General features: G+C 37.6%; 1 protein-coding gene across 4 annotated transcripts in view; it reads right to left on the reverse strand.

Annotated features, from left to right (window-relative positions):
• Positions 1-11,663: 11,663 nt before the first annotated feature.
• LOC124721965 (carnitine O-palmitoyltransferase 2, mitochondrial) overlaps positions 11,664-25,635 on the reverse strand; it is a 150,614-nt gene continuing 136,642 nt past the window's right edge. For all 4 annotated transcript variants that reach the window (XM_047247129.1, XM_047247130.1, XM_047247131.1 and 1 more), the window contains exons 12-13: positions 23,548-23,737; positions 11,664-12,067 (exon numbers count right to left, since the gene is read on the reverse strand). In XM_047247129.1, the coding sequence (XP_047103085.1) occupies positions 11,932-12,067; positions 23,548-23,737 (326 nt within the window). In that variant the 3' untranslated portion in view covers positions 11,664-11,931. The remainder of the gene's footprint in view (positions 12,068-23,547; positions 23,738-25,635) is intronic.

Consider the following 25,635-nt stretch of genomic DNA (forward strand, 5'->3'; position numbering starts at 1 on the left):
CCTCGACAGAATAGGAGTGAGCCATGAGGAAACTCTTCAGTTTAGACTTAAAAGAGTTTGGGCTACTGCTAAGATTTTTGAGTTCTTGTGGTAGCTTATTGAAAATGGATGCAGCAGAATACTGCACTCCGTTCTGCACAAGAGTCAAGGAAATGCATTCTACATGCAGATTTGATTTCTGCCTAGTATTAACTGAGTGAAAGCTGCTAACTCTTGGAGATAGGCTAATATTGCTAACAACAAACGACATTAAAGAAAATATATACTGTGAGGGCAATGTCAGAATTCCCAGATTTTTGAATAGGGGTCGACAAGAGGTTCTCGAACTTACACCACATATAGCTCGAACAGCCCATTTTTGAGCCAAAAATACCCTTTTTGAATCAGAAGAATTACCCCAAAAAAAATACCATACGACATAAGCGTATGAAAATATGCGAAGTAGACTACTTTTCGTGTTGAAGTGTCACTTATTTCAAATACTGTTCTAATGGTAAATAAAGCAGCATTTAGCTTCTGAACAAGATCCTGGACATGGGCTTTCCACAACAGCTTACTATCTATCCGAACGCCTAGGAACTTGAACTGTTCCGTCTCGCTTATAATATGCCTATTCTGTCTGATCAAAATATCGGTTCTTGTTGAACTGTGAGTTAGAAACTGTAAAAACTGAGTCTTACTGTGATTTAGCATCAAATTATTTTCCACAAGCCACGAACTTATTTCATGAACTACATTATTTGTTACTGTTTCAATATTACACACAAGATCCTTCACTATCAAGCTGGTGTCATCAGCAAACAGAAATATTTTTGAATAACCTGTAATACTAGAAGGCATATCATTTGTACAAATAAGAAACAGCAGTGGCCCCAGCACCGACCCTTGGGGAACGCCCCACTTAACAGTGCCCCATTGGGACTGAACATCACTACCACTCTCAATATTGCGGAGAATTACCCTCTGCTTTCTGTTCTTAAAGTAAGAGGCGAACCAGTTGTAAGCTACTCCCCTTACTCCATAATGGTCCAACTTCTGCAGTAATATTTTGTGGTCAACACAGTCAAAAGCCTTCGTTAAATCAAAGAAAACACCTAGCGTTCGCAACCTTTTATTTAATCCGTCCAAAACCTCACAGAGAAAAGAGAATATAGCATTTTCAGTTGTTAAACCATTTCTAAAACCAAACTGAACATTCGACAGCAAATTATGTGAATTTAAATGCTCCAGTAACCTTGTATATACAACCTTCTCGATAACTTTAGCAAACACCGATGGCATAGAAATAGGTCTAAAATTGTCAACATTATCAATGTCTCCCTTTTTATAAAGTGGCTTCACTACCGAGTACTTTAATCAGTCAGGAAACTGACCACTCCTAAAGGAAAAGTTACAGATATGGCTGAGAACTGGGCTAACATACATAGAACAATACTTCAGTATTCTGCTAGAGACCCCGTCATATCCATGAGAGTTCTTGGTCTTTAGTGATTTAATTATTAACCCAATCTCCCTCTTGTCAGTATCATGGAGGAACATTTTAGGTAACAGTCTCGGAACACTTTTTTCTAAGAGTGCTATATGATTCCCTGTTGGGACTATGTTTCTATTTAGTTCACCTGCTATATTCAGAAAGTGATTATTAAATACTGTACATATATGCAACTTATCAGTAACACGGACATTCCCACTACGCACTGATTCTATATCCTCGACCTGTCTCTGCAGACCAGCAACTTCCTTTACGACTGACCATATGGTTTTAATTTTATCCTGAGATTTAGCTATTCTATCTGCATACCACATACTTTTTGCCTTCCTAATAACATTTTTAAGCACCTTACAATACTGTTTGTAATGGGCTGCTGCATTTAGATTTTGACTGTTTCTAACATTTTGATATAATTGCCACTTTGTTCTACAAGATATTCTTATCCCTCTAGTCAGCCACCCAGGCTGCCTGTTTGTGCTAGTACCCTGTTTTAAACGTTCTAACGGAAAGAAACTTTCAAAGAGCATGAGAAAAGTCTTGAGAAAAGCATTATATTTATCGTCTACTGTATCAGCGCTATAAACATCTTGCCACTCTTGTTCCTTTATAAGGTTTACAAAGGTCTCTACAGCAACTGGATCAGCTTTCCTAAACAGCTGATGACTATATTTAATACGTGTTGTAGCACAAAAATCTTTTAAAGTTAAAATTTGTGCATCATGATCTGAAAGGCCATTCACCTTTTTGCTAACAGAATGCCCTTCTAGTAATGAGGAATGAACAAAAATGTTGTCTGTGGTTGTTCTACTGTTCCCTTGCACTCTCGTTGGAAAGAATACGGTTTGCATAAGATTATATGAATTAAAGAGGTCTACCAGCATCCTCTTCCTTGCACAGTCACTTATACAATTAATATTGAAGTCACCACATATAACTAACTTTTTGTATTTCCTATAAAGTGAACCACAAACCTCCTCTAGCTTTAGCAAAAATGTTGTGAAATCGGAGTCTGGGGATCTATAAATAACAACAGTTAGAAGTTTAGCTCCGTTAAATTTAACCATACCTGCACAACATTCAAACACCTTTTCAGTGAAGTACTTTGAAACATCAATTGACTCAAATGGGGTGCCGTTTTTCACATACACGGCTACTCCCCCACACCGCAAAGAGCTCCTCGAAAAGCTGCCAGCCAACCTGTATCCTGGTAAAGGAAGCCTCTGAATTATCTCCTTATTTAAGAAGTGTTCAGATATACCAATAATTTCAGAGTCAACATCTATAAGCAGTTCACTAACTTTATCTCTAATACCTTGTATATTTTGATGAAATATACTAATTCCCTCATTACTCGGGTACCTAAGCTTTGTCAAAAGTGATTCCCTTGTTAGAGAGACTTCCCTTAAGCAGGAATACCTATCAGCTGACTTCAATCTAAAAAAGGTGCAGCTCTAACACCCACTACTGCAGGAATTTTCCCGTGAGTGATCCCACCAACCCCACCTATGCTGTCACCTATAAGCTTTGCCAACCTCCCCTTCCCATACCTGTTGAGGTGCAGGCCATGTCTAGTGAAACCCGTCCTGCTGATAAGACTCCACCGACATCACTGAAATGTGACCCATGCTTTCTGTCATCAGCGCACCCCCAAGTCTCATGTTATTACGCCTGACGGCTGTATTAAGATGAGGCCGATCGTTACGCTGAAACAGTTCCACGAAATGCACATTCATGTTGCCAGTCTGAGTGGCTATCTTTTCCAGGTCACCATCTATGTTATACTCCCCATCCCTATCAATACTATTACCAGCCCCACCCACAATCACTACCTGATCCTCTTTAGTAAAATCCCTACATAACCCCCCTATATTAACAATCACCTGAGCCAACCCTGCATTACGCTTCACAATGCTGGTGACCTGGTACTCACTCCCCAGCACTTCCTGCAACTGCTGGCCTACACCTCTGCCATGAGAACAACCTAACAGCAGAACCTTCTTCTTCCTCTTCGACTTTGCAACTGTTCTAGGCACAGTAACTACTGAGGTCTGCTACATACTTCCTACATCTACAGCCACTAGAGATTCCTCTCCACTAGACTCTGACAGTTGGTCATATCTATTGTAAACACCAATAGTAAAAATACCTGAAAATTGTTTCATAACTCAAGTTCTACTGTTGATGTATACACAAATATAAATTCTATACTAATTATAAACATTTGGAAGACAAAATGCTAGTAATCTATTTGGCTCTATTCTAAAACATAATACCAAAGTCAGTCCTTCATTAATTCTATAGTAATTAACAGTTTTGTCAAAAGTATTGTTTGCGTAACTATAATTGTTAATTTCATGATTTAAACAAATAATTCAGCCTAACTCTTGTAGTAGAAGAAAATGTTAAAAAAAAAATCCATTTTTCGATGTAGTCAGTTAATTTAATGAGTTAAGTTTTGATTGTAATTTCTGTAAATTTAACTTCAAACAGTGTGTAGTTTCAGCACCTATTATTGTGATGATATATAAGGGCCCGATTTTTGGTCACGAGACAGTCATATATAACTGTGTGTTACTGGGGGGTTGTGTAAACAGTGAAAGTAAAAGACTGGGCAACACAGCTTCTTGACTGCAATTGTCTCTTTCATGGTCATGGTCATGGTCATGGTCAGTGGCCCAAAACCTTATATTTTGTTTGTTTATCAACCATGCATCATCAGATAACCAGACGTTGTGCAGGGATCCTTCTGCTTCCCCCTGCATTAACTAAGCAGCAAAATTATGCCTATCTTCTTTCTGCTGATCAATAACAAATCAAAATTCCATACAGGTACGCACGGAAAATGCAAAATTGTACATTTTGGCAGCCGATGGATGAATGTGTGATGCTGCAGTCCAATTTCTCTTGCAGATGACAACGGTAATAAACAGGGGACTTGTCGACATCAGGGCATAAAATCTTTACGAATTTCATTCCAAGTACTCAATTGGACAGTAACTATGCCATGCAGACATGAACAATATATGCCAATATCAGCATTTGTGAGAAGATGTGTAGTTGTGGCGAAACAAGCCAGTTGGAGTATTTGGAAAATCACTCAATAACTAAATGGGAGCAATGCCACTATTCAACAATGTTGGCAGGAATGGGTGAATGATGGCCAAATACAGCATCAAGAAAAAAGTGGCTCTAGGCACTATGGGACTTAACATCTGAGGTCATCAGTCCCCTAGAACTTCGAACTACTTAAACCTAACTAACCTAAGGACATCCCACACATCCATGCCAGAGGCAGGATTCGAACCTGCGACCATAGTGGTCGTGTGGTTCCAGACTGAAGTGCCTAGAACCGCTCAGCCACACCGTCAGGCAAGAAAGAAGTGGTCGACCTAGAGAGATGACAGAAACTGAGGTCTGAGCAGTCATCAAAGAGGTGCTCACAGCCCTGGATTCATCACTATCATCGATCTGACATGCAACTGGTGCTTCAGTGACCACAAGGACTGTTAATACGTGACACACACACACACACACACACACACACACACACACACACACACACACTTACACAGAGCCCATGGTGCCCCTTGCACCAACTACAACTGTGCTCTGTACACCAACAAGCCCATTTGCAGTCGTGTATGGTACATTTAGCCTGGAATCTCATTGGCTAGAGTAAAACTGTCTTCAGTGACGAGTCTCGCTTTGAACTGAGCCCCGATGGTCAGCGACATCTCTGCAGGTGCCCCAAGCAACAGTGGGGTACCATCCTGACTGTCGCCTGCCATACGGCCCAACAACCAGAAGCGATGGTCTGGGGTGCCATTTAATTTCATAGCAAGACCCCTTTTATTGTCATCTGTGGCACCCTTACACCACAGGGTAATGTTGGTGATATTCTACGATCCTTTTTGTTGCCCTTCAAGGGAAGCTATCCTGGGCTTACATTTCAGCTAGACAATGTTCACAAGAGTTTCTACAGCTTATCTCCTTGCTTATCAAACCCTACCTTGGCCAGCAAGGTCACAGGATCTCTCCCCAATTGAGAACGTTTAGAGTGTTATGGGCAGGGCCCATCAACCTGGTTGGCATTTTGACAATCTAAAGGGTGAATTGGACAGAATTTGACACAATATTGCTCAGGAGATCATCCAACACCTTTGCCAATCAATGTCAAGCATGACACAAGGTCATGGTCGTGTTCATGTGTGGAGATGCTGGGGTGAACAGTACCTGCCAAGTCATCCAGGAAACTGACAGATTCGGTCAGGATTCTGTAATAGTGTAGGAAGGCCATGGCCCCACAATCAATTACAGGCCCTGGACCAAGGGTCAGAGTCTGACCCCCTACCCCTACCCCTACCCCTACCCCTACCCCTACCCCTACCCCTACCCCTACCCCTACCCCTACCCCCCCCATTTTACAATTGTGTGTTACATTGTAAGTGCATTGTCATTTTTTACCCATGCTTTTTTTTAAGAATATAATTTAACCTGAAAGTACAGGGTATAATTGTAGTAACTATTTTATAAGTCCAAACTAAACTGAATTTATAAAATTATTTTATTTAAAAATCGGTGCACCAAATATATCCAACACCATAAGATTAAAACGAAAACAGCTACAAAAAACTAAAATTATTATCATTGTCAGTCATAGACAATGGCTACAAAATAAGACTTCTTAATAATAGTCTTCTGAGCTTTCTTCTTACTATAATGATCGAATACATTGGAAAAGACAATTCTAGGCCAATTTATTCTCAATTGCTAAATGGTTCAGACAACATTGGCCTGCTATGCTCCTTTGCCTTATTTATTATGAGTTCGCCAGTTTACTAAAAGACCTTTCAGCCATAGACACTTTTCCTGGAATTGTGCTAAAAAGTCGAATTGCAGTACACAGATTCAAAAAAATTGCTTGAAGGATTTTCTTGTATTTGGAGTTGGGAAGTTTCATTCGGTCCTTTTACGATTGGGAGACTGTGCTATAGATGCTCTTCACGTGTAGAATTTTATCAACTAAACTGTCTGAATCTGCTACGTCTGAAGGATAAGAGACAAGATTGGTGGGTTTAACTTTCAGTTCATAATTTTCCATGCACATGAAATACAAAACTGGTGAAAACAGATCACAAATGTGTTCACTGCTCAGCCAAATAGTGTTGTCAAGTCTGCCATGACAAAATCCAAAACAGGAAGGACAACTGAAGATTTGAATTCATTTGATGCTGCCAGCTAAAGAGGCTCTCGCATCTTTTCATCCACATTGGATTTTCTTTTGATAAAAAACCCTGGTGAAATGCCGACTGCCCTGGCAACTACTTCTGCTTCATTCAAAATAGTTTTCCGTGAATGTTGTAGGACCTGCATCTCATTAAGTCACCTACTTTGAGGGAAATTTCTTTGTTCTGTATAATGACATTTTTGTGATCAATAGAAATCAAGATCTTGTCAAAACAACGACATCAGGAGACCTTTCAAAGATCCAAAGTACTTCTAGAGTCCCAAAACAGTATTTCTTGCTGGTGGAGTTAATGTGGGTACCTTATCCAGAAGGGACAGGTCTACAACTTTGAGATTCAAAGCATAGTGCTTCAAAATTGAACACGGCTGCTAGAGAACAAAGAATAAAAACTGTCAACCCTTCCGAAAAAAATTTCAAATCATCATAATTCAGTTCAGTAGCAATGACACCAAATCTGTTCAGAGAGTGTGCTCAGCAGAGATAAAAAATGGCAGACTTGATTTTGCAAGTATTCTCGATTGGACACACCAGTGTGTCTCACACACTGGAGCCGTTGTCAGACCTCTGAGCATGACAATCTGCAAGCGGTAATCCATGAGCTTTTAATGTGGACAGTATTTCATCAGTCATGGTCTCGCCTGTTTTCCCACTAATATTCACAAATTCAATAAATCTGTCACAAACTTCGAATGACTTTTTTTTATATATATTTTGAAATACATACTTCATAATGTGTACATTCTCCTCATGGTGGGGAAATGCCAGGAGTTGCATCAACAACAATTCCATAGACGACAGACTCTTCTCTCTGATGTAAAATGGTTTTCAATAGTTTTTTCCATGTAAAGAAATACATTCAATCTACAAATACCAATACAGATAGTGAGCTTGGTCTATCATAGTTTTGTTCATTTGTTAGTTTTCTTGTACTCTGGCCAGATGTTCATAAGTTACTCCGTCATAATTTCCAATCAATTCCAATACTCAAAAAATTTCTGTTGTGAACCTCACCACTCTAACCTTTTTTGCTCTTGGAAAGCTAAACCTTGTATACTTAAGAACAAATTTGTGTCCAGAATTCTTTGAGTAATAGCTTCACAATCGTGTCCTCTCAATGAAGTTTGAAGAGTTTTCCATTCTAAGTAGTTTTTGCTTCCCAGAGCTTTTTTCATGCCTTGGTAACAACCTGTAAAACAGGAGACCTGGGTTTGAATCCCAGTATGGCACTAATTTTCAACTCTCCTCATTGATTTCAATCAATGCCTGCTTGCAGTCAAGGTCTATAAGTCCTTTTTGCCTTAATTCATAATGACTGCTGGATCTAAAATGGTGTCTGTTCTTTTGGACATGTCCAAAAAAAACAGACATCAATTGTAGGGTGTTTTTTGTAGAAAATCCTGCTTTTGCAAGTTTACTCTGACTTAACTTAAAAATGCTGTAAGTACACAATGAATGCTGTTTTTTGACTCACTCCACTTAACCATTCATGTAGAAATTATTTATATGTTCTGTTGTTGGCTGTGTTCATGTACAGCAACGTCTCATAGAAATGTTACCCTGAAAGATCAGTTGGAAAAAGACTTTGATGTGTTCTGAAAAGCTGAGAAACCAGCCCAAGATGATACTATTTCCTGTTGACGTTTACAACTCATCACTGGAGGCCAAGTACAAAGATCGTCCAAACTACAACTGTTGTTACCAATGGTCATACCAAGACCTGGATTATCACATGTTTCATTAGTTTCTTAGCATACAGTAAGAGAATGTCTGTTGTTTTTTTGTTTTCTCGGCTTCAGTTAGCTGTTCAGAAGCCACAGTATCTTATTCTTGTGTGATCTGTTTTACACCTTTTTGGTCTGAAACCAACTGCACAACAGAGCATGAAGGTTGTCTTTCTAGGACTCTTGTAGGCAGAACTTCTTTTAACTCTTCTTTTTCATTGCACTTAAAAATCTTGTAATTGTCTGACGACCTACTCTCTCTAATCTGTCGTTTTGCAGCTTTCTTTTTAAAGCTCCAGATTTAGGTTTATAGCTCGATAGCTTTTTGTTGTTCTGTTATGTAATCTGAAATGAAACACTACATTTGGGCTTAAATACAGTATATTTCTCACATTGGATCATTAGCAGAGATTAAGCTTACCCTGTCTTATCTTGTTCAAGAATATTTTCACATAAACAAAATTGTATCAAAACAAGCACTTTTATACACGATAGCATTATGTGAAACTTAAATGAATAACTGTCATCACTCTCAGTAGCAGGAGACAAAACTGATGGAATTCAACACAAAGATCACATGAAGCTGACAGGTTGATTGGGAGTGATAAGTGATGTGATGCATCAGTTGTTAGAGCACAGAGGAAGAGGGAGAAAGCTAGACAAAAAACAGCAAAGGCAAGAGGGGTGGTTGGGGAAAGGGGAGAGGGCGTGGGGTGGTGCTGAGCCTTAAGGCCTGGCCAGACAGAATGTACCTGCCAGATCTGCTCCTGCCACAGCAGATGGCTGGTGTGTTCAGCAGCAAGGGATGCTACACAGGTAGAGTGGCTAGCAGCAGTGACTGCTGTTGCTGTGTCAGCTATCACACTCAGGAAGCAGCCAAAACATCATGTGGCAAGACAGAGCTGTCTCCAGCCACTGCTGGCAGATGGTAGTAAAATGCGCCAGCAGTTGCACACAGCGGGCCTACGTGATAGGGGCCTCAAACAGTGGTGGTTCTGAATTTCTCCTCATGCACAATAATGCCAGGGCCCATGTGGCAAGCATCACTATCAATCCCTTGTGAAACCTGGACATTGAAGTAATGGAATGGCCGGCAGTGAGTCCCGAACTAAGGCCCATTGAGCATGTGTGAGACATGCTTGACAGACATGTTTGTGGTCATCCCTTCCCACTGCACATTCTGCAAAGAACTCTCAAGGGCTCTCTTTGAAGAATGGGAATGGATACCATGGGGGTGACCTCCATAGACTTATATGCCGTGTGCCACATAAATGTCAGACAGGGATAAACACTCATGGAAAGCGCACACATGTTATTAAGCTCTCAAAGCCCAATTAAAAGCAACCTTTATGACAGGGTGAATAGTTCTTCCCACTTTATTGGAAATTTTTGGAAAGTTCCTATGGGACCAAACTGCTGAGGTCATCAGTTCCTACACTTACACACTACTTGATCTAACTTAAACTAACTTACCCTAAGGACAACACACACACCCATGCCAGAGGGAGGACTCTAATCTCCGAGGAGTGCAGCCGCGCGAACCGTGGCAAGACGCTATCCCGCATGGCCTCACTTTTTTTGACACCTCTCAGACATTTCAGTTCTTGTTATGTAAATCAATGAGATGTAATATTTTGTTGTTTACTTAGTCTGTGAAAAATAAAGGTATGATTTCGTAACATATCCAGTTCTCAATTCATGTTCTCCTAATTCTTTTGAGCTGTGTATGAAAGCTCATGGAACCAGATTATACATCCAAATTGGGAATTCCCTAACTGTTAAGTATGGCAGCTGTATTCAAGCATTTATAATCCTTTATATTAATTTTGTCAAGTTTTTTATTAGTTGCTCAATGAAGGCTATCATCCAGTCCAGAAAAATTAGGCTTATGAACGTATAATAATAAACTTGAGAATCAAACAAGTGTTATGGCTGGTCCCAAACTTCAATTATGAATATCTCTTAAGTTAATTAGTTTCCAGCAAATCAAAACAAGTTCCCAGGAAGAGTGGAATGAGTGCTTTCTACATCAGATTCCGTATATTAGCTCAGTCTAAATTTCCTGTCTTGTATAGTAGAAATGTTTTCAGTTGCTAGTAACTTTTTAATTAATATGATCTATAGCAAAACTAATTACACTGAAAGGAAAAGCCAAAATACTCACAGTATACGTAATCATGTCCAGCTGAAATATAAATGGAAAAAAATTAATTATTTGGCAAGATTGAACTATTCACAAGTGGTATCAGTTCCAGCTTGCTTTTTTGTAAGCTTTCTTGTGTTTCAGTGTAACACACCTCAGGGAGCCTAGGCAGCATTGGGGTTTGGTGAACAATGGGCTGGCCAACATCATTAGTCTATTAGTCTATTTGAGCCATGTACCACACAGTTCAATTTCAGGAGGAGATTGCTTCTGTGCATAGCTGATAGCTGACATCATAAGATCCCATCATTATGAAACAGATGAATGAGTAATCATTTCCAAATAAACCAATAGCCTCATTATTGATTCCAGAGAGAGAGAGAGAGAGAGAGAGAGAGAGAGAGAGAGAGAGAGAGAGACCTCAACAATCATAATGCAATTGTATTTTTCATAAAAGGACAACTGATAATGAGTCAAAGCCCTCAAAATTTATAGAACCATTCAAATAAAACTTTTATTATTCAATTAAAAATACAGTCTCCATATCCACATTGTGGAAAATGTGGGCATGTTAACCAATGTTTTTGTTAAGTCCCACTTCTAAAAAAATCAGTGTGTGAAAAATATGTCAAACATCATAAATAAATACAAAAACTGGGTTTCTTGCAGTTTTTGCACACTTAACTGAATCAGATGAGCCAGACATAGTCAGAACCCAGTTTATTTAGCTACTGGTAAATTTTTTATCACATACATTGTAATAAAGGTTTCTAACATCTCTCTCTCTCTCTCTCTCTCTCTCTCTCTCTCTCTCTCTCTCTGTGTGTGTGTGTGTGTGTGTGTGTGTGTGTGTGTGTGTGTGTGTGTGTGTGTGTCCTTTGTTCATCCAAATTAGTACACTCTCACACTGACAAAATACTTTTCATGATTATGTGAAAGTTTACATGATATTAATTACATATTACATTGTTTCCACACTGGACTTCCACAATCACTGCTGTATATGGTGTCAGTTTTGCGGACATTTTACTCTTACATTAAATCACCAGTTCTCACATATTATGAAATTCTATCGTTTTTATTCGAATGATATGATGGAACTAACAAATCAAGGGTAACAAAACAGACAGAAAATACCTAATAAAAGCATTCATGAATATTTTCTATCCTCTAATCAGACAAAACCAACTACACAATGTAAAAAATAAAAAAATAAAAAAAAATAAAGAATTCCTTCTCAATACAGTAACACATTAAAATTATAAATTGTACAATGAAAAATATCTTACTGCATAAATTATTAAACAGATATTGAACTGGTAGGCAACTATTGTTTACTCTTAACAAGAACACTATAAATGTCTTCAAATGCTGTCTTCAGGCAAGAAACAAAGTCTGAGCCGTCTCTCTCTTGAGCATATGTAGTTACAACACTTCCAAGACGATCATCAGAAATGCTATACCTGCAAAGATTAATTTAATGAAGTTATTAGAACACAAAAAAATGTATCAAACAATGAAAAATCCAACATGGAATAATGACAATATTAAGAAAAGGGAAGACCGCTGCTCCCCATATAGAGATGATGTTGAGTCACAAGTAGGCACAACAAGACTGCCATACATATTAAGCTTTCGACCAAAAGGCCTTTTTCTAAAGTAGACAAAACACACGCGCACGCCCACGCACACGCCCAAGCACATGCACACTTGTGACCTCTCTCTCTCTGGTCACTGAGGCCGAACTCAGTGGCAAGGGACAGTGGTCCATACTCAAAATTAGTACTGCTGTACCATTAATGACAACATGATACACTTTTACTGTGTTCCCTAATCCTTCTGTAACTTTCCTTAGGTTCTGGTCCACAGCATTGATAAAAGACCTTTTCATGTAGTTGTTCATTAATTAGTCAGTCAAATGTCCCATAGTCATATTCATGATAAACATTATGATGTGGAATGTTGAACAAACAAATATAAATATGGCCTTTCAACCTGTTAAGTGGGTTATTCATGCACCCACACCTCTTCCTCAGTAGGTAATATCTGCCAGTGCGTCCTAGTGTGGTGGCGGCGGTCGTGGAGGTGGTGTGTACTTTTCTCACACATAAAAGCTCTCCTTCACATTTTCGTTTTTAAATGTAAACTGATATTGGTTGGGGGGGGAACAACAAAAAACGCTGCAGAAGTTAACAAAACATTATTTCCATGACATTACAAGTCTTTTCAGTGTGTAATATTTTAAAGCAAGGTGCTGCACACGGGGGAACTTTGCACCCTCCACACCAGTACGTACTTTCTTTGTGAATGTCTCTTCTCATGCACACCATACAGCTACTTATTGGTCTTTCCTTTGTTGTGGGCAACAGAAGGTCTGGAAAATACCTGGCTGCAAGGTGTGTTACTTTCTGTGTTCAAACTGGACATTCTACAGATCATCCTTGTTGTGATTTAGATATGGCCAACTGTTCACAAAGACTAATCATAAAGCTCATTCTACTTTGTTCACCACCATTCTCCTTGTACACAATGTATGCCCTGAAGCATGCAATGTTCAACAAGTGGCAATACAACTTCTGATTATATTTTTTTCAGTCGATTCCTGGCCATCTGGTAACTTTGCAACTGAGAATTATACCAATCCACACCTCCCATATCCGTGTTGTAACCAAAACCAGCAAGTGGCTTTTGAACGATTCCCTTCTTTGAGTTTACATCTAAAAATCTATCATCATGAAGGTGCTGACCACAACAACACCTCTTTTGTCCTTCCATTTCATTACCATCTGCCTGCCTCTGTACCATGGTATGTACACTCATTTCTGCAGTTTTTTCTTTCTTACAAAGGCAGGGAACCCCTTCCTGTCTTGCCACATTGTACTACAATGATGGTATTATTGCTGCTAAGTTAGCTCACCAAATCTAGACTTGTTTACCAGTTGTCAAGATAAATGCAGTGGCCTTTCCCGAGTAGATCATGTGCATGCTCTAAACAATTCAAGAGCTTATTGTTTCCTCTGGATAGTGGCTACCATAATTAGTGTCCTTTCCAGTGTAAACAATAAAGTCCCATACATACCTGGAGCTGCTTTCACAGGCTTCATAAAATTTTATGCCAAATATTTTGCACTTTGATGGAATAAACTGCCTCCATCCAAGCCGTCCTTTCCAGAGTAACAATGATTCATCAACAGTGATGTTCCTGTCTAGGATGTATACTGAATTGAATTCATGCCAAAGATTCTCCATAATCAGGTGAATTGTGAATAGTTTACTGCTGGCAGTGCCTAGTGGATCATATAGTCAGCAAAGTGGAGGAGTTTCAGTAAAAGAAAAAACCATTTTTCACTCATCAGTTTCCTGATGAAAGGTATGTCAATTTATTCTCTCTCTGAAAAGTAAATCTTGTGTTCAAGAACACACCAGGCAAGTGGGAATGTTCTGTCTGTACTAGTGTTTTAGTGGTTTTGAGGTAGCAGACCATCAGCATCAGTTCAGCCTCAATCTGTGGTCAGTGTAGCTGCTATCAAGATGGCTCTGCACTGAAATGCAGAAGTGAGCTGGTACACCTCATGTGGTAGTCACATTACACTTCATATCACCAAAAGCACATCTTCTAGCCTGGGAGGCAATGTAACCTGCAGGAAGTGTGAGTTGCTCCACCTGTGAGATGCTGGGTAAAGATGATAGGTCCTGTGTAGGTGTCGCCAACAATTCCTGCCCTCAGTGTGTGTGACACTGTTTCATTAGACTTAGACAATACTTGTATGATTCAGAAATGCAAAATTCAATACACAATGACAAGAAAAATACTAGAACTTCAAATAAAAAAGTGACAGTTGGCATATGCTTTCATAAAAACATACTCATCAACACAACAAACAAACATTACAAGCTTATACATCAATCTATTTGTTTAGGTAAATTTTAAGTGTAATGTTGTTACTGCAATGTGCTAACTTACTTGGTGACCCTCTTACTGTTATTTTGGTTTCTTCCTGTCATAATATTCATTCATTAGACTCTCTACATACTTACTTACAAAGCACTATCAGTTACAATATTGGGATTATTTGAGTAGCTGATATTTTTCATGTTCCTGTTTTTCATAGATTGAATCACAGTATCCTTAAGGATAATGTATTCTATACATTTCTGTCAGCATTTTTTGTGTTCATCTTTTTATGTTCTGATGAAAAATGCTTATCTTTTCATGTTAGCAGAAGCTGAAATCAAATATTCACTGTACACATTTGGTGGTTTAATTTTCAGACTTTTTTTTTTGAGGCCACTCTTTCAGTTGCTGCAAATTATTTCCTCATACACTAACATTTCTTACAAGGAACTGAATGGTCCAATCCGACACATCGAAATCTACCCTAAAATTTTTCACACAGGAAGGACACACCGAAAGATATTCACTGTCAAAATCTTAGCTGCTAAAGGTACACTGCAAGTATTATTATTTTTTTAATGTTAAAAGTCACTCATTTTTGCTACATGACGAAATGCTTAGAACTGTGGTTCATATAGCCTTTCCTTCCTGGTGCGTGAATTGGCGATTATTCGCCACAGCAATAAAAGTAGCGCCATATAATGTGAAGTCCAAAGTGCGTACACGCAAATTTTAAGCACTTAAACCATGCCAATGATATTTCAAATCATTAACTTTGGAAAACTTTCACTTCATATTGACACCTACACTGGTCCATATGTAATTGTTACACAAGTGACAAGCAGAAGAAAGAAAATCAAGGCCTACACGATGTTGCACTGCAGACAACTTCCATCAATTGGAACTTTAATTTGTTGGCATGAGTTATTTTATAAGAATTCCTGTAGCACATTTCCTATGATAATTTTTTAGTAATGTATGTTTTACTAACAATAAAACAGTTCCTTCTTTATTCCCTGTAGTCAACACAAAAATGTGAGGTGTCTATCGGATAATGAGAACAAACATTTTCCTTACACAAGGCACACCTGTTAAATGAAATAAGAATGCATTCAATCACTTCACTGTAATTCATACTTTTATTTAGATAGAACTGGAAAGTAGTTACAAATGGTCGTGGCCATTGTTCTGCACATTGCACCGTGTAACACACATGCATGATCAAATACGTAACATGTGGTGATGCAAACTGACAATATAAAAAAGACTCAAATTTAACAATATTGTTCACTGATAAACCTGAAATGACGAAGAGCTGTCAGACGTATTGTCAGACAGTTTTCTGAAAAATGCTTTATACCATTGAAAAATTAATTTATGGAGAGGCTGAATCACTCGTTGGTTCCATTTGGTATCTGAATTATATTAACAGTCTTAGTGTTGTCGTCCTGAAGAGATGATGTTATGTCCAGTCCCAGAATTCAAGAAAAGTAATGAATTATTTTATGTAACTGGGAAAGAAATTTTTCAGATGCAATACTGAAAATTAATCTCTCCCATTTTTCCAGATTTTTCTACACTGATTACAAGATTTTTAGAACCAAATGGTCATTTTTTTTTTAAATTGTGGTCTAACTTTCCCTGGAGAGAAATATAAAACTGTGGAAACAGTAATACAATGATAATTACCACTGGCATAGTTGCGTATGAATGTGTCATAGCATTCTTTGACTGCAAAAGCAGCTTTGTGTTTTTTTCACTTGAAATGATAAAGTGTGGTTTGCACGCAGTTCTTGCACAAAACCTGACTAATAGGCTTTATACACAGCATTTTACGGGATAACAAGAAGCTTTGACTTTACATCAGTTATGAATCTCTCTGTAGTAATACCTATTACTCCCATTTTAGGGGATAACAAGAAGCTTTGTCTTCACATCAGTTACAAATCTCTCTGTAGTATTAGCTATTAATGACATCTCTTGTATATGTTTACTTGATGTAAACTTCATAATTTTGCAACTTCCTTTACCATATAATTTCCTGTTTAACCAGGTCGAACAAGCCTATCTTGTCTTTCACACTTTTGCAAGCTTCATTTTGGCATGTATTTCATATTGTGTGTAAGTCTTTCTTCCTTTTCCACATTATCATGTTCAGATTTCATGAAATGAAACCAGCTTTGGAGACAGCTTAACATTAAGCATTTTCTCCCCCTTCATTTCATAAAAAACATTTACAGCCTTTTCTTCGCCACTGAAAGTTATTACTCTCCATGTTTTCTTTGAACTATGAAGGTACTGATTTTTGCTCTGGAGTAAGTAGCATAACGATCATTATTCAGATCACAATACACAGAATCATGAGTTACTTCCTGTTTCATCTAATATTTCTGCAATTTCTAATAAAATGTCTAATTCGTTCAAATGAATGTCCAAGAAATTAACTAATTAAAAACACATTTGTAGGTTTTTGGGAGAAGTAGGCGATTCTGATCGCATGCCATGTTCTCACGTTTCCAAGGTTGTAAGCATTAACTGGATACCATATTACTGAGAATCTTTGGAACCTACATAAAGGCAGATGCAATTAATAAGCAGACACAAAAAAACACAAAGAAAATTAATTAATTTTTATCATCACTGTTAATAATTAGTGATATTACAAAGGCAACTGCTAATTATTACAGATATTAAACAACTTAGAAATTCAAGTGAATAGTATCTGCGAACAATGGTGTCAGAGAAACTATCAATGGAAACTGAAATTCATTTTACAAATTATGATCATGTTGTGCCATGTTAACTGTTCACTGGAGGTGGGAAAATTCGTTCAACCTTGGGAACTAGTTCACTGGTGATCGCTCTTTTTTGGGAACCGTTTGTTTTTACTCATTCACCGTTCATTTGTGCATGGTATATAGTTATTATGAAAAATTGAAAATTAGTAGCATAGGTGAATGAAGATGGAAGGCGCAAACAGGGGCCACTTGCCTCCCTTCTGGAGTACAGAGTTTTTATTCATTACAGAATTCTCACACACTTTTAGAAGTAATTTTTGTGATTCTTGCAAAACCTCTTGTTTAGCCAATTGTAGCATTATGTGGCTGATCGCAGTGAAATAATATAAGATGGCGCACGAAGATCCGGCCCCGAGTACAGACTGCTCACCAATTACGCACGATTTGTTGACCACTACAAGCAGAATACATAAACACATAATAATTAGGCAGTAAAGAAATAAGAAATAAGCTAAAGCAAACAACAACTTCGAAAACAATAGACGATGACTGGTGGGCAGCAATGAGGAGCTAGTACTCAGAACCGATTTTTCGTGCGCCACCCTGTACCATTGAAATAATATTGTAGATGTTATTGTATTCTCTTTCCAAAATGTGACACCAGACACTCGATTATGGAGTGCGGGCTTCATTCGGTTGTAAGCCTGTCTGCCTTCCATAACAATGAACATGCTGTTTTACCTTGGACCAAAAAAAGACGGAAAATGGCCACTCGTGTGTGCCATGCCTTTGCATATGTAATAACAAAAATTTGTTATTTTATAAGTATGTCTTCTGCTCTTTATTGAAATATTGAAGTAAGCTAATATGCCCTTATTGTGTTACCTGAGAAGATGTATGTATTACATACCATGTAATTTTTATGTAATTTACGTAATTATAAAATACATTGTAATTACCGGTCGCTGAATAGAATACGAATAGAACCGGAAGTTCAGAGTTAAAAAAAGATTTGGAAGAGATCTGTAATGGGCGTGTGCAGTGAACGAAACAAACATCAGCTCGATACTGGACTAACTAGGAGCAGTCGGCAGAGGAACTGTGATGCGTGGCCCCATGAAGTAGGATGAGTCCAGCCAAGGGACACTGAGACCCAGACCGAGACGAAGACGAAGACAGACACGAACGAGACTGGAACGAGACCGACCGTTTCCCGTTCCAGGTAACTATAAGTGGAAAGCTGCGATCGAAGTGAACTATGAAAGACCGTTCCTTAGAATTCGTTCCTCGCTCCTTACGTTCATATTAGTGAACCATTCGTTTGGACCCATTAGTTCGCGAACGACCCATCTCTACTGTTTACCAATCTGTACCTGCTGTTTGCGCATATCCAGTCTTCTATAGCTCTTCAGTAGGAGTGTATGTTTCTCCAGCTGTCTGGCAAGCTACGAATTTGGCAATTTTCAACATTTTTTAAAAAAATACTTGCAGTGTGGCTTAGCAGCTAAAATTTTTGACATTGTGTTTCTTTTGGTGTTATTCTTCCTGTGCAAAAAATTTCAGGGCAGGTTTCGACATGTCTGATTGGACCGTTCCTTTGTTAGTTTCAAAACTGTACATTATTTGTACCTCACAAAATTGCTCTGCGACTGTTCACACTTTGCAGTCAATGCTGTGTCGTCATCTTTCCATTTGTGTTGTTCTGTGTTAGGGGAAGTGCCAAAGACAGAATTCTTAAGAAAAGCTTTTTCAAATCTTTAATGATAATGAGATAAATAAGACAGCTGGTTGCTAGCTGCATGGTAACATGTTCACACAGTAAAACAAAGGCTGCATTTTAGCTCTCATTTCCAATCTTGTTGGAGACAACCTTTTACCTCGTGTGCGAGAGCTACAGGCAGCCAGATCAAATATCAATAAAAAAAACTTAAGAAAAGTTTTACATCAAGAGCCTTTCCGCTGCTTTCAGAACCCTGCGGTATACATAAGGGTGCAAAATTTATGATACTGTATGCCTCATAATGCGACCCCCTCCCCCCCTTTCCCAGTATGTTTTGTTAAAATAGACTTTTGTCTGATGGTTATCATGCTAAGCTCTAATTCATCCGTATTAGTTCAGTGCATATTTTTATATCGAGTTTCCATTAGATTATTGGACACAACAGCAAACATAAGAGAGAAATTAGACACGAAAAAATATATTCTCTCAGATTATTTAAAATAGTCTGACAATGCTCAGATTAACACATTTGTAGTAACATACTTGTAGGAAGGTAACAATGTTGTCAATCCAGGTTCAAAGAACAGTTTTATCTGGAAAGGAATTTTCTTGATAACTTCTTTTGTTAAAGTATCCAAGTGCAGGCAGGCTATATTGTGCAGTACGAACATTCATTAGAGTTTTCTTATTTTTTTTCCCTTCCAATGTGATCAAAAAGCATCTCAGTTATAGGCAAAAAATGCCAGCTGCGATGGACACACCCCTGGGGTATAGTTTGAAGTAAACAACATCTTTTTTTGTGCCACCAATAGTAAAATTTTCTTATTGACATTGCTCTTTGCTTGAGGAGGTGTCTTTTGCTAGTGATCAGCCATTAATTTCTTCTTACAAAGTTATATTCATGTTTATATATAGAATAATAGTTTGAATGGCGGTTTGTATTCCGTTCAGTACATCCATACTTCATATAGGTGTGTGAAGGCTATGGTAATGATTCGTTGAGTTACCAAAAGATTTAAAATATAATGTTGTATTTTTATTATAATAAGCAATGTATGTATTATGTATTTCCTGTAGTATATAAAATACTGTAACAACTTAGGTTAAAGACTGACAGGTCACCAATGTTCTCAATCAAATGATTGTATAAAAACAGTTATGTGACAATAAAGTATCTTATCTTATCTTATCTAATCATGAAAGCACGATAACTTGTCACTAGTAACAATACTGCTTGATGAGTGAACTGAGGATGTTCAAGCAAAAATGCAGATATAGTCGATTCTTTGAGTTCTGCTGCTTTAAATCAGAGCATGCAGTACTCCTCCACGAGACTTCTGTGCCTTACCCATTAAATGCAAATGTTGCACAGTAGTTATCACATTTACCAATTATTGGGACCTGAATGTGCAAAATCAGTCACGTCAGAAAGATCGTTCTTGAATGGAGAGAAACATTTTCTGATATGATTTCTCTGATAACAGTCACCCCACACACGGCACAAATCTGAGCAGACTCCACTGCTTTCAGCATTTTATTAAATCCAAAGCCAACAATGTGTCACAAATTTCAGACCACCTCCTATTTGAGACTATATTGTAACACTTAAATAACATCCAAAAGATTCAAGTACGCCAAATCCAATACCTAATTACAAGGCAAATGCTAAAACTTCAAGTACAAAATGACAATTGATTAATACAGTCGTAGTAACCTACCTGCCAACTCACCAAACACTGATGTTTTGAGCTTAGGCACCAACCCAATTTTGTTTTACGTAATGTTTAATATTTCAATATTCCTCACATCATATGATGTGACAGTAATGGACACACCAATATGTTACTGCACATTGTTCACTTGGTTTATCGAAGTTATTTAGCACAGAAGAACAAACTACAATACTAAACAGTTTTATGCTGACCAATGTGAGAGCAGGAAGGTGCTCAAGAAGTGCTGCATCACAATCACTTGACTGGTTGCCAGCTGGCATCAGATGGGGCAGTGACTGGTAGTGGGTGGTTGATGACTACTGTATGGCAAGGAAACTCTTGAGCTTATTGTTCTGATCTTGAGGTAGTAACAAGCACTTTTGTGGAAATGTTTTCAGATGGTTTTGATATTAGTTATGGATTAGAAATTGGAAACGAATTATGTTTGAGGTTCCAGACATGCTTTTAGGAGGCAAATGAAATGAGTTAAAAAAATAAACAAACAAATGAAGGAGTGGACACAAACTTGTGGTTTTGCATTTACAGTGTGTGACGTTTAACACTAGACCATGAGCAGATACAGCACCACAACAGCTCGAATGGTAGAATACACTTCTTCTAGATACTATGTTCTCAAATCGTGCAGATGGCCAGACTTTGAATTCTGAGGAGTGGCTAGTTATATTAGCGCTTTAAGTGAATAACTCAGACTTACAAGGAAGCCCTTGAGTGCAAGGTCGCAAACGACCAATGACATTTACGGCATTCAACGCCCCACATATTGTCTACGATGCAACCACAATATCGGCTGATAATGGCAACAGGGAGTGGGTCTGGAGGTATCCAATGGTGAGCACAGCATGAGGCTATGGAGCATAGTCGAACTGCTTAGTTGACGAGTAACTCACAAGAGTGCTAGTGGTGTTGATACAAAACAGAGAAATCGTAAAGATAAACAAAGCAAACATTGCATTATGTCTACAACAACAGTTGGCGAAGTTGACAATGTACATAAGGAGTACAACGATGATGATATGTGCTTAGCAAGTGAAACAGGTGTCTAACCACGTAATTCATCATCCTCGTTGGACAGGGAGCCACAAATCCTGTCTCCAGTGAAACATAGTGAAGGACAATTGTTGTCCAAGAGCAGGTACTAAACACAATTACGTACATGGAAGAGAGCAGATTTTGAAGAAGTCCACAGCAATATGACCATGTGGTCCATAAGAAAAACTATGAAAATTCAATGGAGGACAAGATGCATGTGTTACAAAAATTGGTATTTGTGCATTTCAAGGATGCTCCATACAGATAACAGGATGCACATGTTATGCGCATCAGATTGCATGTGATTTACATTTCAGTGATTTTAACAGAAGCAGTGGATGGTTGCATAACTCCAGACACTGCTACAGAATTGGAAGATGTAAGATAATGAAATTTCAACGAAAGTGTCAACTTGATGATGCACAGCAAACTGCAGAATCGGCTCGAAAATTTGCTGAGGAGATAAACAAACTTATCCTATCGTTCAGTAAGGAATTTTGTTCTCAACTCTGATCAATCCGAATTTGAAGAGGAAATATATATATGAAAGGAATCCTGGAGATTAGAGGTACCAAGAGAGTTGTTTTAAGATCAACTAACATCAGTGCCTTGACACATTCATATACAATTATGCCGACTATTAATCTGGGTGGAAAATTTGCTGGAAAGTTATTTATTGTGCTGTGAGAAGCTGGTGGTGCTTTGCCCCTTATGATATTTTCTCACATGCATGATCTTGCATGGGCACTAGGGAATATTTATGTCACAGAGAACAAGAGTGGATAAATGGGTGTATGAGTATTGCTTTTGGTCAGTAACTGGTCAAAATAACTTGCTTTTGCTTGTTTCCTGGTCTGTGTATAAAAATCATACTCCTTTAGAGCAAACTTATCACTCTAGAAAAAAATGTGACATTGCAATTCATACCACCTGGAACCACTGGACAAATTCATCCTCTGGATGTTTGTTTCTTTCCATGAGTATAAAACATATAATCTAACTATCTGCAGCTACACCTTAAAAGATAGCCAGTTTCATGATAAGCTCCACAACAGACTGTTTCACATTTGGTTGCATGCCATCATATACCATAGCATCTCACCACCCTGTTACACCAATATGAATTTACATGCATTCATTAAGAGTGGATAACTAGCTGAACAGCTTGCACAGTTTCTTAACTCCCAAGCAGTTCGCCTTTGATTTTGATGGTGCAAACCTTTGTGATCACTGTGACATGCCATTTTTCATTTGGTGTTCATGGTGCAAGTTAATGGTTTGTTTTGAGCATTTCTTGAATGTTGATGATGTCCATTTTGTGAAGTGTAATACACACATCCTGTAGAAGGTTGATCTCTGCACCTCCCTGACACTCATTCTTGACAATCATTTGCCGTCACCCTCCTGATGTGTGTGGCGAGTCATTAGCAGCTAAACTTTTTCGCATCATAACTGTTAACACACCACTTTCAAATCAGCCTTACTGACTCGTGAACTTGCACTTAAGAGGTTCCTTGTTAGTCTGGGCAGCAAGTGGATCTAACCATTAACTTTCATAGATGTAGTTGATTGTGGTAATTATTTTTAACCTATTGAAAACAGTACTGAAAGAAATAAAGTATAATCAAACAAAATTATAGTGGTAATAGCACTGCCAAGTTTATCACACAATCACAGAATTGGATGAAAAATTAAGATACCTAGATCCCAAATAAGCACCCCCACAGCCTTTGATATATCAGTGCATCAGCCTTTGTTTTGTAACAGATATTCACTTTTTCAAAGTTTATACTCCAAAATGTCAATAAATTTTAAATAATGTAATTACCCAATTCCATATCCATTTTTAACCACAGGTCCAAAAGCACCAGCCATAACAATATCTGATGAAAGTGTAGATGTGGAAAGGATATTTTTATTGATTTTCTGATATGCTTCATCAGCAAATACTGATGGTACATGTCCTTTGTTTTCTGCAAGTCTGCGTAATGCAAACAGATGTCTGTCAAATCCCTGCCCTGAGAAAGAGAAGGACACAAACAAATTAATTTTAACCCTTTTGCAGTCTGCCATTTTGAGTGGTGAGTGCTAAAAGTGTCATTTATTTTTATCTTGACATGCAATGTTCTACTTTAATTGCCATATATCATGTGGTATTCAGTGTAAAAATATATTAAAAAATGTAATACTTACCCACAAAAGTATGAAGTTTATTAGTGACCAAATAAAAAGGTTTTTTTTTTCAAAAAATAATACAAATTTAATTTTTTTTTTCATATAAAGAAACTCTATAAACACTACAGAAAATCTCAGCCAAAACAGGACAGCAAATCTCTTCTGAAAAAATGCATCACATAAACACAAAATCTACAGACAAACAACACACTGGTAACAAAGTATAGAAAGATAACAAGTAGAAAATTCCAAATACCTGGAAGAGATTATACGGAAAACTGGACTGAACTTGACATCCAATGAAGAAAGGATAACAGAACTATAAAAAGCAAACTGCTTTACATCAAACCATTACAATAAAAGAAGTATTTCTATCAATGCCAAATTAAGGCAGTATAGTATAGTACAGTAGTCTTACAAGAGGCCTTATATGCCTCAGAAACAGTAGCAATCAAGGAAAGAATGAAAATCAAGGAGATGAAAAAAAGAGGAAAATACTGAAGATCTACGTTCTGGTTCAGGATGAGGGGATCTGGATAAAGAGACTGACAAGAGAACTGTACAAACAGGCGTAGGAGATTAAAAATAACATCAGGAAAAGAAGAGTAAAGTTCTACAGACACATGTGTAGGATGAATGAAAATAGATTGAGTAAGAAGACTTTTAACATAGTCACAACTAATACTGTGAAAACTAACAGGGTAAAGAAACCCATGGAAGACTTCAAGAAACCGAACATCCACAGAAGAAATGACACACAAGGAAAAACATAGAGAAAAAGTATAAGAAAAAAGAAATTTCAGCAAATGCTCAAAGAGAAGAAAACAGGAAAGACGTGGACAGAAGTGAGGTAGAAGAAACACAGTAAATACGTAAGAGGATTTTAGGAAGAAAAAAAAGAGGCTAAAAAAAATGCAATGAAAATTGATTGTGTTTTATCACTCTCCTTGACAGGGACTTAATAACAACAACAACTATAATAATAATAATAATAATAATAATAATAATAATAATAATAATGTATGCTACACCTGATTTTTAGAAAACTTGTTGATGTCTATAAAATCCATATGAATTTCATTGTGAAACGCATAAGAAAAATGAAATTATTAATATTATTTAGAGAGATGATAATTATATTAACTGAATAGTACATTGCAGGCTGTCCAATGAATGTTGCCCTTATCACCCAACACTTGTGTTTAGGAAAGCATTGAACATGTAACCCCCTGTTACACATTGTATGAACATTGCTTGACCTCCTTTTTGTTTCTTCACTAATACATACATAGCATCTTGATTCTTTCTTGTCTGGAAGTTTTCTCAAACCTGGAGAATCACTAGGACTATCATCTGCATTTTTTTCTTGTAACCTTTCAAATGACAAAGCTGTAATTACCATTATTGTAAATAGGTAACTGTAATCAATTATTCTTCCTTTATTGTGTTCTTTTCTAGAAATAATTTCGAATGCTATTTTCTTCCAGTTATGGAAAGTCTTTTCTCATCCAAATAGGCATACAACATCAGGTCAGATGTGTCTATTCCAGCCATGTATTGGTATATTATTTCTTACTTCTTCCCTATTTTGTTTTTATGCAGGACTTCAATATCACCAGCACCTACTTTACTAGACAAGAAGAGGACAGGGGTTCGATGAGATTTTTTTCTCTCAATATGCACAAGCTAAGACTGGGCCTGACTTACAGTACATATTTTCTCTGACTCCAAATTTCTTTTT

This window comes from Schistocerca piceifrons, chromosome X (genome assembly GCF_021461385.2).
Source record: "Schistocerca piceifrons isolate TAMUIC-IGC-003096 chromosome X, iqSchPice1.1, whole genome shotgun sequence".
In the NCBI taxonomy this organism is placed as follows: domain Eukaryota; kingdom Metazoa; phylum Arthropoda; class Insecta; order Orthoptera; family Acrididae; genus Schistocerca; species Schistocerca piceifrons.